Source organism: Hyperoodon ampullatus (assembly GCF_949752795.1).
Source record: "Hyperoodon ampullatus genome assembly, chromosome: 3".
Taxonomy (NCBI): domain Eukaryota; kingdom Metazoa; phylum Chordata; class Mammalia; order Artiodactyla; family Ziphiidae; genus Hyperoodon; species Hyperoodon ampullatus.
Window position 1 is genome coordinate 113,053,318 of NC_136916.1, and position 14,822 is coordinate 113,068,139.

The window sequence follows — 14,822 nt, forward strand, 5'->3', positions numbered from 1 at the left end:
AAAATTTTGGAAATGGATAGTGGTGATGGTTGCAAAAAATTGTGAATTTAGGTCATGCCACTAAAATGTACAATGAAAAATGGTTATATGTTATATATATTTTACCACAATGAAAGTAAAAAAAAAATCACATTTGCAACATCACCCATCACATTTTACAGCCCTTATAATATTCATAGATCTAACTATAGTACAGCCCAGGTGTCTCTCTAATATAGGGACTATATTATACAAGAGTTGAGGGTCTGTCTCTGGTGATATCATTGACTAAGAATCCGTTCTTTGCTCTGGGATCCAGAATTTAAATATCGGCTTCTGAATTTAGGTTTTGTGTCCTTTCTTCCGAAGAATCTTCACTGAATGTTGACTCAAAAAGAGCAAGAACAGACTTCTTGAAAACCTTTCTGAAGTTCTCCCCAGTAAATAGGTAGAGTGTGGGAGAAAAGACAGTATTGAAAGAAGTAGTTATCACTGTGAGTATCAGAGTCAACTGGAAAAGTAGTGATCTGTTCTTAGTGAGAATTAAGCCTTGGTATACATGGTAGGGCATCCAACACACAAAGAAAGAGATAACGGCAGTCATCATGACTTTGAAGGGCTTGCTGGATTTGAAGAGGCTCCTCTCTTTCATCTTTTTGGCTACTCTTTCATAACAAAAGGTGATGATGAGGAAAGGCAGAAGGAAGCCCAGCAAGAAGCGGCTGCTGAAACAGGCTACATGAATCCATTTTCTTAATGTTTGAATCTTTTTGCCTTCCCAGTTAGTAGACACAGCATAGTTATTCTGGCAGGTCACTCTTCCTTTATGGTCATCATGTGCCTCTCTGAAAACCACATAGGGCATGCTGAGGGCAGTGGCAAACATCCAGACTCCTAAGATGATGCTGGAAACCCAGCGTGGGGTTCGGTGCAGCTGTGACCACACCGGGTGAAGAGTGAGAAGATAACGATCAATGCTGATGGCTGAGAGGAAGAAAACAGAGGCAAACATCCCTGCAGACAAAATGCTATTGAAGACCTTGCATGTGGCCATTCCAAAGCTCCAGTGATTTTCCTGAAGGTAGGAGATGGCCAGAAATGGCAAAAATAATGTTGAAATAAAATAAGAGAGAATGAGATGAAAATATAACAGAGTATTAACAGTCTTTTTCATTTTGAATTTTAGCACCCATAGGTAGAGACCATTGGTGATAGTGCCAATTATAAATGACGTGAACAAAAGAAGTGCAACAATCACTTTTGAGGCAGGTGTTGGAATGTGAATGCTGTTTCTTATTAAAGTAGAGACATTGAGCAGGTAATCATTAGAGTTGATTGGATCCATAATTGGAATGAGAAGCTGAAAATAACAACAAAAAAGAAACAAAAGAAATGGTTAAATATAGAAATTAAAATAGTAATTTTTGCATATTCGTAGTCAAAATGACAATATTTTTAAAATGACAAACAATATTTTTACAATAATACAAATCAGATATTTTTCTTTTATTTTGTGTGAGGAATTAAGATCAGATTAATTGGGGCATCAAAAATAGAAATACTACAGATGCAATGAAATTAATGTGAAATAGAAATGTTTGGAATATTCTGACTTCGTTAAGTAATTAATTTAGGCAGCTAAAAATATCCTATTTAGGGAATTCTCTGGCAATCCAGTGGTTAGGACTACACGCTTCCACTGCATGGGGCACGAGTTTTATCCCAGGTCGGGTAATTAAGATCCCGTGTGCCACCTTGGCTCAGCCAAAAAAAAAATTCTATTTAGACATTAACCAGAAGTCTGACCCTTCTTGATGGGCACAGATTCTTGAATAAGGCAGTGTAGAATCAGTTTTACTTGACTAAGACTTGGTCAGGGCAATGTTACTAACGAAATTGAATAACAAAAATGACAACAATGGCTGCAAGTTAGTAATCATAGGGAGCTATAATTAGATTTCTCCCATGAGCTAATTATATATAGTAAATTCTATTACCTAGTATTCTAACACTCAGCACATAACAGTAAGAACAGATATTCATATAGGAGCCCTTCGGCACCGTAAGATTGTGAAGTACCTTCAAAATCATCAACGAAAGAGGAAAGTGTATGGTAGAATATAGCAGTAGTTCTTTCTTACTTGGGGAGGGGAAAGACAGAGAGAAGTCAAGGAACTAATATTTATCCAGTACTTGTTGTATGCAGGAAACTTTATATAAAAATAATTTTTTTTCCATACAAAGGCAAATGTTTAAACAGAGGAGAAAGTGAGGCTTACAGGAGTTAAATTTCATATTCAACATCTCCCACCATACCTCCACTGTGGCAGGTGGGGAACCTTATAAATGTTTTATGTTACTTCTTTGAAAACTGGTAATTCATGTGTAGTGTATTTTGATAACGCTCCATGAAATGGAGTATTTGATTATCCAAAATATCCCATTTCTTGAATAACTGCTCCTATAGTATTGAAATATAAATGTGAGAATATTTTGGAAAATAGCTATTATAACAGAGTCACATCAACAAACTGTTTTTTGATAAATTGGATAAAGCAATGGAAATTACTAATGATTTTTTTCACTAATCAAAAACATCCAAAGAATATACAGAGAGAAGAAATAAAATAATTGCTGTTAAAACCATAACTACCTTAATTCTGCTGGCTAAGGGAGTTGCAAAAATTTCCCCCAAAGTAGAAAAATGGTTCTCTTCAGGAAGATACCTTGGTAGTCTGTTTGGGAATAAAAAGTGAAGTTTTGGGACATGGAATGGATAGGCAATGATGAGTGAAAGAGTGGGAGCCCAAGGAAGAGGCTGGGTGAAGGTCCTGGGACCATGAGAAGAGGGGGAGGAGGGAGGATGGTCTTCAGAGAGGGGCCCCAGGAAAACACAGCAGGAGGCTAGGAGGCTTGCAGAGGAGGAAGGGTCAATGAGATATTGAGAAGCAGAGATGACACAGGGGATTTAAAATGAGGAATGTCTAATAGTTAATTTTAATCCATTTGTTATGGTTTGACATGGTGTAATGTCTCCCTTAACCTCATTAATCACAACTTCTTGTGTTGGTGGTTGCTCTGGGGAATGGAAAGAAAAGAGCTTGTGTTCCCTATTTGGGAAGGAATAGGATGGAGAGAAGAGGCCAGTAGCGGGAGGTGAGATGTTAATGAGATGATGAATATGGTGGAAACTGTATAGACATTGGGGCTTGAGTAGACAAGGAGAAACAAAATCCCATGGAGGATTTCTGATACTGTGTGTGTATGGCCTGTGTGTGTCTATTTGTGTGTGTATATGTGTGTGTGTGTGTCTGTAGTCTGTCTACATATCTGTGGTGCATTTGTGTGTATGTATGTGCATATATGGTGTGTGTTTCTGTGGCATGTGTGTATCTCTAGTGTGTGTATAAATTCATGGGGTGTGTGTGGAGCTGTGTGTGTGTGTGTGTGTGTGTGGAGCTGTGATCTGTGCAAGTGTGGTGTATTTGTGTGTGGTCTCTGTGGTATCTGCGGTCTGTGTGTATTTATCTGTGCAGTGTGTATACGTGTAGTGTTTGTATGTCTGCGTGTGTGTGTGTATGTGTGTGGTCTCTCTGTGTATGTGCATACGAGAAACTGAATTATAGGGAAGATTTTATTAAAAATTGTGTGGCTGAGCTCTGTATAGAAGGGCATCTGGAAGTAATGCAGGACTTGAACAAAAGCAACACTGGTAGTCGTTCTGAAGAGCATATGAAGTTTCCTAAGAACTTTGATTTATTGCACATGACCAGGAGATTTCTTCATCCTTAAACATCTTTTAAAATGGTTTTGAAGTACTTGCTTATAAATTAGTGGGGCAGAACTGGGGCTCTGGCATCCCACAGAAGTGGGTTTCGATCCTACCTCTACCACTTAAACAGCTCTGTGATTTTGGACTCTTAACTCTGAGCCGCTTTCACCTTGTAAACCCCGGTGACTTTTTATGAGGACTAAGTGAGATAATGTATAAGAACCACTTAGCTCCCTTCATGGCACATATTAAGCATTCAGGAACTTTTTACCCCTTAGTTTGCTCAACTTGTTTTGGTTTTTTTTGGCCGCATTGGGTGGCATGCGGGATCTTAGTTTCCCCGACCAGGGATTGAACCCTTGAACCCGCACCCCCTGCGGTGAAATCCTGGATTCTTAACCATTGGACCACCAGGGAAGTCCCCTCGATTTGTTATATTAAGGCTAGCAAGAGCCTCATTTTGCCCTCTTAATGTCATATTTCTTTCCTTCTGAAAGCCCCCTACTGAATTCTAGAGTACCACCAGGGATTTCTGAAAAAATCTAAATGTTCATCTATAGGGGCAGAGACTGTCAGATTTAGAGTTATTTTGAAACCTTTCTATAGTGACAGCTTTGGCACAAGTGACTTTCAGGAAGACCCCACCTGGGCTTGGGGACATCGAGCTACGATGGGGGAGGGAACCACAAGAACTCGGGAAACTGATCTGGAGAAAGCCTAGAGAATCTATTCAGATGATAGCTCTAGGATAAAGCTGCTTGCTCAGGAATCTTACCTTGGAGTTATATCTTCATGCCAGACGGTCTTGGGAAGGCCAGAGGGACTCTATATCAGCAATCTCCTCTCCAGGGACAGAGGCAAAAATCAGTGACACTTTGCCTTCATCTCATCTGCCTTTCTTCTTGCTGATGCTACTCCCCAACCTTGAACCTACTATTTAAATATTCAGTGGCTTCTTGATGTTTCCCTGTTCCTTTTTCTGCGAAATGTGTGCTATAGAGGCGTAAGTAGAGAGATGAGTACTTCTTCAAATCATTTCTCCATTTTAAGGAAAGATTACAAAAATTCCATAAACAAAGTTATTCTACTTAAGTTATTCTGTTTAAGTGTTGTTACTCCATAACAAAGCTTGTTTCTGGTGTTAAAACACTGATTAAAAATTACCTTCTCGTATTTGGTCATCCCACCAGGCACCCACTCTGCCTCGATTCTAGCATGTTGGTTAGCATATGGATGCATGGTGTTGGATACATAGGGAGGTGGTAAATATCAAGCATGGAAAAAAAAATTTGGAAATGAGCTACCTAATGCTGCTGGAGAGAAAATGATCAGAAAGGAAAACTCAAATATCAAGTTTCACAGTGAAATGGAATGTATGATAACAGGCCAAAAACTAATATTATTTAGTTTGGGAAGATGAAGACTGACGGGCAGAATGATTTGCATTTGTGCAGTTGCTGAGAATGGCTGGAAAGAACACAGAATTGGTGACCATATCCTAGAAGACAATCGCATTATAAGAAAATCATACAACCCAGGTAATACATTTATGAACTGACGGAGCCCTACATTTTCTATTTTCCTCTCTCTAATCCACCTCTGAAATTTTAGGATCAGCCTCTGTGCTGACCTCAGTGTCCTGATTTCTTTCCTGCTTGCTTTCCTCTTCATCTCTGCACCACCAGTGGAGAAAATACATCAAAACTGCTGTGTGGCTCAGCAGTGAAGCTCAGGAATCTGTTATTTAGGTTAGACTTGGAATTTTAAAGCTTTCATTGCTACTGTAGCCTTATAAAAAATAGGCTTAAATTTTAGTTCTTAATTCATTTGGGGCTATGACCTTCAACCTAAGAACTGATCTTCTTTGCTTCAAGTTAAGGATACGTTTTCAAACTTGCTACTGCCTTTTAAAAGCAATTTCTTGCCAGGTTTTCATACCCTTTGAGCTAATTCACAGACTTGGAACAACCTGAGATATTATTTGATCCAAACCCACTAATTTTGAAGATGAGAAAACTGACACTTAGAGAGGTTAAGTGATTCACAATAGGTTTTCACCAAGAAAAGAACCAAGGGCTCCTTCAGCCGCCCTGTACTATTTCATTGGTGCAAAAAAGGATTTGGATCAGGTTCTTCTTCCTCCCTCTTCCCCCCTTATATTTCCAAACTCTACAACTAGTAAATTTTATAAATAACAAATATATTTTGGACTAGTGTTTAATTCCTTACCCCCACCCCCTACCAAAATATGCACAAGGGCTAGTACCACAATTAGATAGCCTAAAATTTTGTTCTTCCATTACTCCCCTCAGAAATACTCTCACTAGTGAGTATTTTTAGCTAATAGGTAATTAAACCAATGATATTAACTCTGTTGAGAAAGACGCAGACTGTTTGAGGAAGGAGCTTCTCTTCTGTGGCTTTGGTGATATGACTCCATTCATTGCACTTTTCATATTTCAAAGTAAGTCCAGTGGTTTCAAGAGAAGAATTCATGGAAATGGAAACTGTTTTATGTGGTTTGGATGTGATCACAGTATGAAACAGATAGAAATGCAGAAGCAGATAGAGTTGCAAAATCAAAAGCTTGAAAGGCTAGGAACTCACAGATGCATATAATTTTAGAGCTAGAGGGGACCGAGGAGTTAACTTCATCTAATTCCTGGTGCTATAGATGAAGAGACTAAGACCCATCGAGATATCTGAGAACTTGTCCTAGATTCCATTATTAGTTAATAAAAGATTTGGGGCAGAAATAATGTACACTAAAAATACTAATGAACTGCTTATAGGCACTATATTGATTGCACAAAACAGTATAGGATAGAAGACAAAACTATAGATATAAATTCTACCTCTTTTACTTACCATATATATAACATCTCTAAGTCTCAGTTTCCTCATTTGTGAATGTAAAAAAACGAAAGAAAACACTGCTCCTGAGTATTCTTTTGAGGATTAATAATTATTACTAAATATCGTTAAGAATTATTAATAATAATTATTTGATACTATAAGTAAGGACTTAGTGCCTGGCACATGGTAGGTATTAAATGCATGGCAGTTAGTATTAATATGTAAGCTGTATCAGAGAACACTAGCAAGCCCAGTGGGCTGGAGCAAATCTCCAGGCAGTGCAATTCAAGAAACATTTATTGAGTATTTATTTATTTATTAAAAAAAATTTTAATATCTTTATTGGCGTATTAATTGCTTTACAATGTTGCATTAGTTTCTGTTGTACAACAAAGTGAATGAGCTATAAGTATACCTATATCCTCATATTCCCTCCCTCTTGAGCCTCCCTCCCATCCTCCCTATCCCACCCGTCTAGGTCATCAAAAAACATTGAGCTGATCTCCCTATACTATGCAGCACCTTCCCACTAGCCATCCATTTTACATTTGGTAGTGTATATATTGTCGATGCTACTCTCTCACTTCATCCCAGGTTCCCCGTCCCCCACGTGTCCTCAAGTCTGTTCTCTACATGTTCATCTTTATTCCTTCCCAGCCACTAGGTTCATCAGTACTGTTTTTTAGATTCCATATATGTGCGTTAGCATATGGTATTTGCTTTTCTCTTTCTGACTTACTTCACTCTGTATGACAGTCTCTAGGTCCATCCACCTCACTACAAATACCTCAATTTCATTTCTTTTTATGGCTGAGTAATACTCCATTGTATATATGTGCCACATCTTCTTTATCCATTCATCTGTCGATGGACATTTAGGTTGCTTCCATGTCCTGGCAACTGTAAATAGTGCTGCAATGAACATTGGTTTATGACTCTTTTTGAATTGTGTTTTTCTCAGGGTATATGCCCAGTAGTGGGATGGCTGGGTCATATGGTAGTTCTGTTTTTAGTTTTTTAAGGCACATCCATACTGTTCTCCATAGTAGCTGTATCAATTTACATTCCCACCAACAGTGCAAGAGGGTTCCCTTTTCTCCACACCCTCTCCAGCATTTATTGTTTGTAGATTTTTTTATGATGGCCATTCTGACCAGTGTGAGGTGATACCTCATTGTGGTTTTGATTTGTATTTCTCTAATGATTAGTGTTGTTGAGCATCTTTTCATGTGTTTCTTGGATATCTGTATATCTTCTTTGGAGAAATGTCTATTTAGATCTTCTGCCCATTTTTGGATTGCGTTGTTTGGGTTTTTTTGATATTGAGCTGCATGAGCTGCTTGTATGTTTTGGAGATAAATCCTTTGTCAGTTGCTTCATTTGCAAATATTTTCTTCCATTCTGAGTGTTGTCTTTTCGTCTTGTTTATGGTTTCCTTTGCTATGCAAAAGCTTTTAAGTTTCATTAGGTCCCATTTGTTTATTTTTGTTTTTATTTCCATTTCTCTAGGAGGTGGGTCAAAAAAGATCTTGCTGTGATTTATGTCAAAGAGTGTTCTTCCTATGTTTTCCTCTAAGAATTTTATACTGTCTGACCTTACATTTAGGTCTTTAATCCATTTTGAGTTTATTTTTGTGTATGGTGTTAGGGACTGTTCTAATTTCATTCTTTTACATGTAGCTGTCCAGTTTTCCCAGCACCACTTATTGAAGAGACTGTCTTTTCTCCATTGTATATATATATATTCTTGCCTCCTTTATCAAAGATAAGGTGACCATATGTGTGTGGGTTTATCTCTGGGCTTTCTATACTGTTCCATTGATCTATATTTCTGTTTTTGTGCCAGTACCATATTGTCTTGATTGCTGTAGCTTTGTAGTATATTCTGAAGTCAGGGAGCCTGATTTCTCCAGCTTCGTTTTTCTTTCTCAAGATTGCATTGGCTATTTGGGGTCTTTTGTGTTTCCGTACAAATTGTGAAATTTTGTGTTCTAATTCTGTGAAAAATGCCGTTGGTAGTTTGATAGGGATTGCATTGAATCTGTGGATTGCTTTGGGTAGTATAGTCATTTTCACAATGTTGATTCTTCCAGTCCAAGAACATGGTATATCTTTCCATGTTTGTATCATCTTTGATTTCTTTCATCAGTGTCTTATAGTTTTCTGCATACAGGTCTTTTGTCTCCTAGGTATTTTATTCTTTTTGTTGCAATGGTAAATGGGAATGTTTCCTTAATTTCTCTTTCAGAGTTTTCATCGTTAGTGTACAGGAATGCAAGAGATTTCTGTGCGTCAATTTTGCATCCTGCTACTTTACCAGATTAATTGATTAGCTCTACTAGTTTTCTGGTGGCATCTTTAGGATTCTCTATGTATAGTATCATCTCATCTGCAAACAGTGACAGTTTTACTTCTTCTTTTCCAATTTGGATTCCTTTTATTTCTTTTTCTTCTTTGATTTCCGTGGCTAAAACTTCCTAAATTATGTTGAATAATAGTGGTGAGAGTGGGCACCCTTGTCTTGTTCCTGATCTTAGAGTAAATGCTTTCAGTTTTTCACCATTAAGAATGATGTTAGGGGCTTCCCTGGTGGCGCAGTGGTTGAGAGTCTGCCTGCCGATGCAGGGGACATGGGTTCGTGCCCCGGTTCGGGAAGATCCCACATGCCGCGGAGCGGCTGGGCCCATGAGCCATGGCCGCTGAGCCTGCGCTTCCGGAGCCTGTGCTCCACAATGGGAGAGGCCACAACAGTGAGAGGCCCGCGTACCACAAAAAAAAAAAAAAAAGAATGATGTTGGCTGTGGGTTTGTCATATATGGCTTTTATTGTGTTGAGGTAGTTTCCCTCTGTGCCCACTTTCTGGAGAGTTTTTATCATAAATGGGTGTTGAATTTTGTCAAAGCTTTTTTCTGCACCTATTGAGATGATCATATGGTTTTTATCCTTCAGTTTGTTAATATGGTGTATCACATTGATTGATTTGTGTATATTAAAGAATCCTTGCATCTCTGGGATAAATTCCACTTGATCATGGTGTATGATCCTTTTAATGTGCTGTTGGATTCTGTTTGCTGGTACTTTGTTAAGGATTTTTGCATCTATGTTCATCAGTGTTATTGGCCTGTAGTTTTCTTTCTTTGTGACATCTTTGTCTGGTTTTGGTATCAGGGTGATGGTTGCCTCGTAGAATGAGTTTGGGAGTGTTCCTCCCTCTGCTACATTTTGGAAGAGTTTGAGAAGAATGGGTATTAGCTCTTCTCTAAATGTTTGATAGAATTCATCTGTGAAGCCATCTGGTCCTGGGCTTTTGTTTGTTGGAAGATTTTAAATCACAGGTTCAATTTCAGTGCTTGTGATTGGTCTGTTTATATTTTCTGTTTCTTCCTGGTTCAGTCTCGGAAGGTTGTGCTTTTCTAAGAATTTGTCCATTTCCTCCAGGCTGTCCATTTTATTAGCATAGAGTTGCTTGTAGTAATCTCTCATGATCCTTCATATTTCTGCAGTGTCAGTTGTTACTTCTCCTTTTTCATTTCTAATTGTGTTGATTTGAGTCTTCTCCCTTTTTTCTTGATGAGTCTGGCTGATGGTTTATCAATTTTGTTTACCTTCTCAAAGAACCACCTTTTTTTTTTATTGATCTTTGCTATTGTTCTATGGTTGCCTTCATTTCTTTTTCATTTATATCTGATCTAATTTTTATGATTTCTTTCCTTCTGCTAACTTTGGTGTGTTTTTTTTCTTCTTTCTCTAATTGCTTTAGGTGTAAGGTTAGGTTGTTTATTTGAGATTTTTCTTGTTTCTTGAGGTCAGATTGTATTGCTATAAACTTCCCTCTTAGAACTGTTTTTGCTGCATCCCATACATTTTGGGTCATCGTGCTTTCATTGTCATTTTTTTCTAGATATTTTTTGGTTTCCTCTTTTTCTTCGGTGCTCTCTTGGCTATTTAGTAGTGTATTGTTTAGCTTCCATGTGTTTGTATTTTTTACAGTTTTTTCCCCATAATTGATATCTGGTCTCATAGCATTGTGGTTGGAAAAAATACTAGATATGATTTCAATTTTCTTTAATTTACTGAGGCTTGATATTTGACCCAAGACATGATCTATCCTGGAGAATGTTCCGTGTGCACCTGAGAAGAAAGTGTATTCTGTTGTTTTTGGATGGAATGTCCTATAAATATCAATTAAGTCCATCTGGTCTAATGTGTTATTTAAAGCTTGTGTTTCCTTATTTATTTTCTGTTTGGATGATCGGTCCATTGGTGAAAGTGGGGTGTTAAAGTCACCTACTATTATTGTGTTACTGTTGATTTCCCCTTTTATGGGTGTTAGCATTTGCCTTATCTATTGAGGTACTCCTATGTTGGGTGCATAGATATTTACAATTGTTATATCTTCTTGGATTGATCCTTTGATCATTTTATAGTGCCCTTTCTTGTCTCTTGTAATAGTCTTTATTTTAAAGTCTATTTTGTCTGATATGAGTATTGCTCCTCCAGCTTTCTTTTGATTTTCATTTCCATGGAATATCTTTTTCCATCCCCTCACTTTCAGTCTGTATGTGTCCCTAGGTCTGAGGTGGGTCTCTTCTAGACAACGTATATACGGGTCTTGTTTCTGTACCCATTCAGCCAGTCTGTGTCTTTTCGTTGGAATGTTTAATCCATTTACATTTGAGGTAATTATGGATATGTATGTTCCTATTACCATTTTCTTAATTGTTATGGGTTTGTTTTTGTGAGTCTTTTCCTCTTCTTGTGTTTCCTGCCTAGAGAAGTTCCTTTAGCATTTGTTGTAGAGCTGGTTTGGTGGTGCTGAATTCTCTTAACTTTTGCTTGTTTGTAAAGGTTTTAATTTCCATGTCGAATCTGAATGAGATCATTGCTGGGTAGAGTAATTTTGGTTGTAGTTTTTTCCCTATAATCACTTTAAGTATATCTTGCCACTTCCTTCTGGCCTGTAGAGTTTCTGCTGAAAGATCAGCTGTTAACCTTATGAGGATTCCCTTGTATGTTATTTGTTGCTTTTCCCTCGCTGCTTTTATTTATTTTATTATTTTATTTATTTTTTGTTACGCGGGCCTCTCACTGTTGTGGCCTCTCCTGTTGCGGAGCATAGGCTCCAGACGCGCAGGCCCAGCGGCCATGGCTCACAGGCCCAGCCACTCCGCGGCATGTGGGATCTTCCCGGACCGGGACACGAACCCGTGTCCCCTGCATCGGCAGGCGGACTCTCAACCACTGCACCACCAGGGAAGCCCCTCCCTCGCTGCTTTTAATATTTTTTCTTTGTATTTAATTTTTGTTAGTTTGATTAATATGTGTCTCAACGTGTTTCTCCTTGGGTTTATCCTGTATGGGACTCTCTGTGCTTCCTGGACTTGATTGACTATTTCCTTTCCCATGTTCGGGAAGTTTTCATGTATAATATCTTCAAATATTTTCTCAGACCCTTGTGTTTTTTCTTCTTCTTCTGGGATGCCTATAATTCTAATGTTGGTGTGCTTAATGTTGTCCCAGAGGTCTCTGAGGCTGTCCTCCATTTTTTCATTCTTTTTTCTTTATTCTGCTCTGCAGCAGTTATTTCCACCATTCTATTTTCCAGCTCACTTATCCTTTTTTCTGCCTCAGTTATTCTGCTATTGATTCCTTCAAGAGTATTTTTAATTTCAGTTATTGTGTTGTTCATTACAGTTTGTTTGCTCTTTAGTTCTTCTTGGTCTTTGTTAAACGTTTTTTGTATTTTCTCTATTGTATTTCCAAGGTATTGGATCATCTTCAGTATCATTACTCTGAATTGTTTTTCAGGTAGACTGCCTATTTCCTCTTCATTTTTTGGTCTTGTTGGTTTTCATCTTGCCCCTTTGCCCATAAGATATTTCTCTGTCTGCTCATTTTGTCTAATTTACAGCATTTGAAGTCTTCTTTCCCTAGGCTGCAGGGTCATAGTTCCTCTTGCTTCTCTTCTCTGCCCCTGGTGGTCTGGTTGGTCCTGTGTCTTTTGTAGGCTTCCTGGTATGAAGGACTAGTGCCTGCGTTCCTGTGGGTGGAGCTGAGTCTTTTCCCTGTGATGAGCAGGGCTGTGTCAGGTGGTGTGTTTTAGGGTATCTGTGAGCTTAGTATGAGTTTAGGTAGTCTGTGTGCTGATGGCTGGGTTTGTGTTCCTGTGTTTTTTGTTGTTTGTTGTGAGGTATCCAGTGCTGGGAGCTGCTGGCAATTGGGTGGGGCTATGTCTTGGATTCAGATAGAGGTCTCCATGAGTGCTCTCGGTGATTAAGCTTCCCTGGGGCTGGGAATTCTCTAGTTGTCCAGCATCCTGGACTCAGTGCTCCCATTCCAGAGCCTCAGCCGTGACTTTTGGTCAAGGGACTAAGACCCTGCAAGTTGCTCATCCCAGCAATAAAGGGGATTAAAAAAAAAAAGACTAACAAAACCCCAGACAATGGTAAAAAGTAAAATCAAACAGAAACAGAGAAAAAGAAACACGCACACACACAAAAGAAGCAAAGAAAGAACCAAATAAATCAAATAGCAAGAGAACAACCAGACAAACAAAAGAACCAAAGAATGAAATCAGACAGTTAAGAAAAAAGCTGACAAAAACCCAGAACCAAGAAACAAAACCAAAGCTGAGTTCCAACTGAATATTGAATCAAAGAGACAAAACAAACTGACAAAAAATGTTATTAAAAAAAAAAGAAGGGCTTCCCTGGTGGCGCAGTGGTTGAGAGTCCGCCTGCCGATGCAGGGGACGCGGGTTCGTGCCCCGGTCCGGGAAGATCCCACGTGCCGCGGAGCGGCTGGGCCCGTGAGCCATGACCGCTGAGCCTGTGCTCCGCAACGGGAGAGGGCACAGCAGTGAGAGGCCCGTGTATCGCAAAAAAAAAAAAAAAAAAAAGAAAAAGAGAAAGGGGAAAGAAGACAGAACAACAGAAAAGCAATGTAGATACAGAAAAAGAAAAAGAAAATATATTTTAAAAAAAGGGCAAACAAAATCCCTGAGAAATGGTAAAAACAAAATCAGAGAAACAAAAACAGAAACAAGGAAACACACACACGTAGAAGAAACAAAAACAGGGCCAAATAAAACAAAAAGCAAGAGAGCAACCAAATAGAACTCCGAAATGAAATCAAATAATTAGGATTAATACTACAAAAACACATAACCTAAAAGCAAAACCAAATCAGTGTGCCAACTGAAAAATAAAGCAAGGAAACAGAACAAACCAATAAAAATGATTAAAATGAAGATAAAAGTAAAATAAAAAGGGAAAAAACCACAGGACAACAGAAAAACAAAGTAGAAATGGAAATATTAAAAAAAGAAAAATATATTACAGAAAAATAGGAAGAAAAAATAAGGGAAAAGAACATGGAACAATAAGAAAGCAAAGTAAAAATAGAAATGTATAAAATATATAAAAAATAAAATGTTATAAAACACAGAGATACCAGAAGACTATATATATATATATATATATAAAAACTAGAACAACAACAAACAAAAAAGGGAAGAAAAAGAAACCAAAAAAGAAAAAAAGACTAGAACCAACAAGAGTTATTCAAAACATAATAAAATTAATAGTAATAATTATGTTTCCTGACGTCTCTGCTGTAAGTGTCCTTGCATATGCCATGAGCCACAGCCCACCTCTGTCTCCTCAGTAGGCTCTCCTCTGCCTCTGGGCTGGTCTCTAGACCTGCTGTGCGCCCTGAGGAGACCACTCAGACTCTGCTCTGGCCCAACTCCTACGTGTGCTTGCCCCCAAAGTCCTCAGCTGCCAGAGCTAGACCGTTTTCATTTGTGGGAACACTCACCTTCTACTCAGATGTTCCATAGATGCAGGGTCTACCTAGCTGATTGTGGGGATTTAACCTGCAGCTGATACAGCTGATGGAAAGATTTTTTGATCTTCTTCCTTAGTCACCCCGCCCCTGGGGTTCAGCTTTGGTTTTATCCCCACCTCTACTTGTGGTCCACCCACAGGAGTCTGGTCCTGAGGCTGGCTTGGAGCTCTTGGGTCTGCCCCAGTGAGGACAGGGTACAGAGGTGTTATGACTGCTTGGATTGTGGGAGTCCCGGTGACACTAAATGCACAGGGAAGTCGGTGGCCATGGGTGCCTTATTGAGTATTTAAGGCATGCCAGAGAATGTTCAAGACTGGGTAAAGCAAATAATTCAAGATAATGTCTTCAGTGTTTATAGTTATTAAAA

At 38.6% G+C, this 14,822-nt stretch overlaps 1 protein-coding gene across 1 annotated transcript; it reads right to left on the reverse strand.

The window, feature by feature from the left end:
* Window positions 1-301: 301 nt before the first annotated feature.
* GPR33 (G protein-coupled receptor 33) lies at window positions 302-1,324 on the reverse strand (the record flags this gene model as incomplete). Its single annotated transcript, XM_079701368.1, has 1 exon — window positions 302-1,324. The coding sequence occupies one exon, from the start codon at window positions 1,322-1,324 to the stop codon at window positions 302-304; it is 1,023 nt and encodes a 340-aa protein (XP_079557494.1).
* Window positions 1,325-14,822: the final 13,498 nt, after the last annotated feature.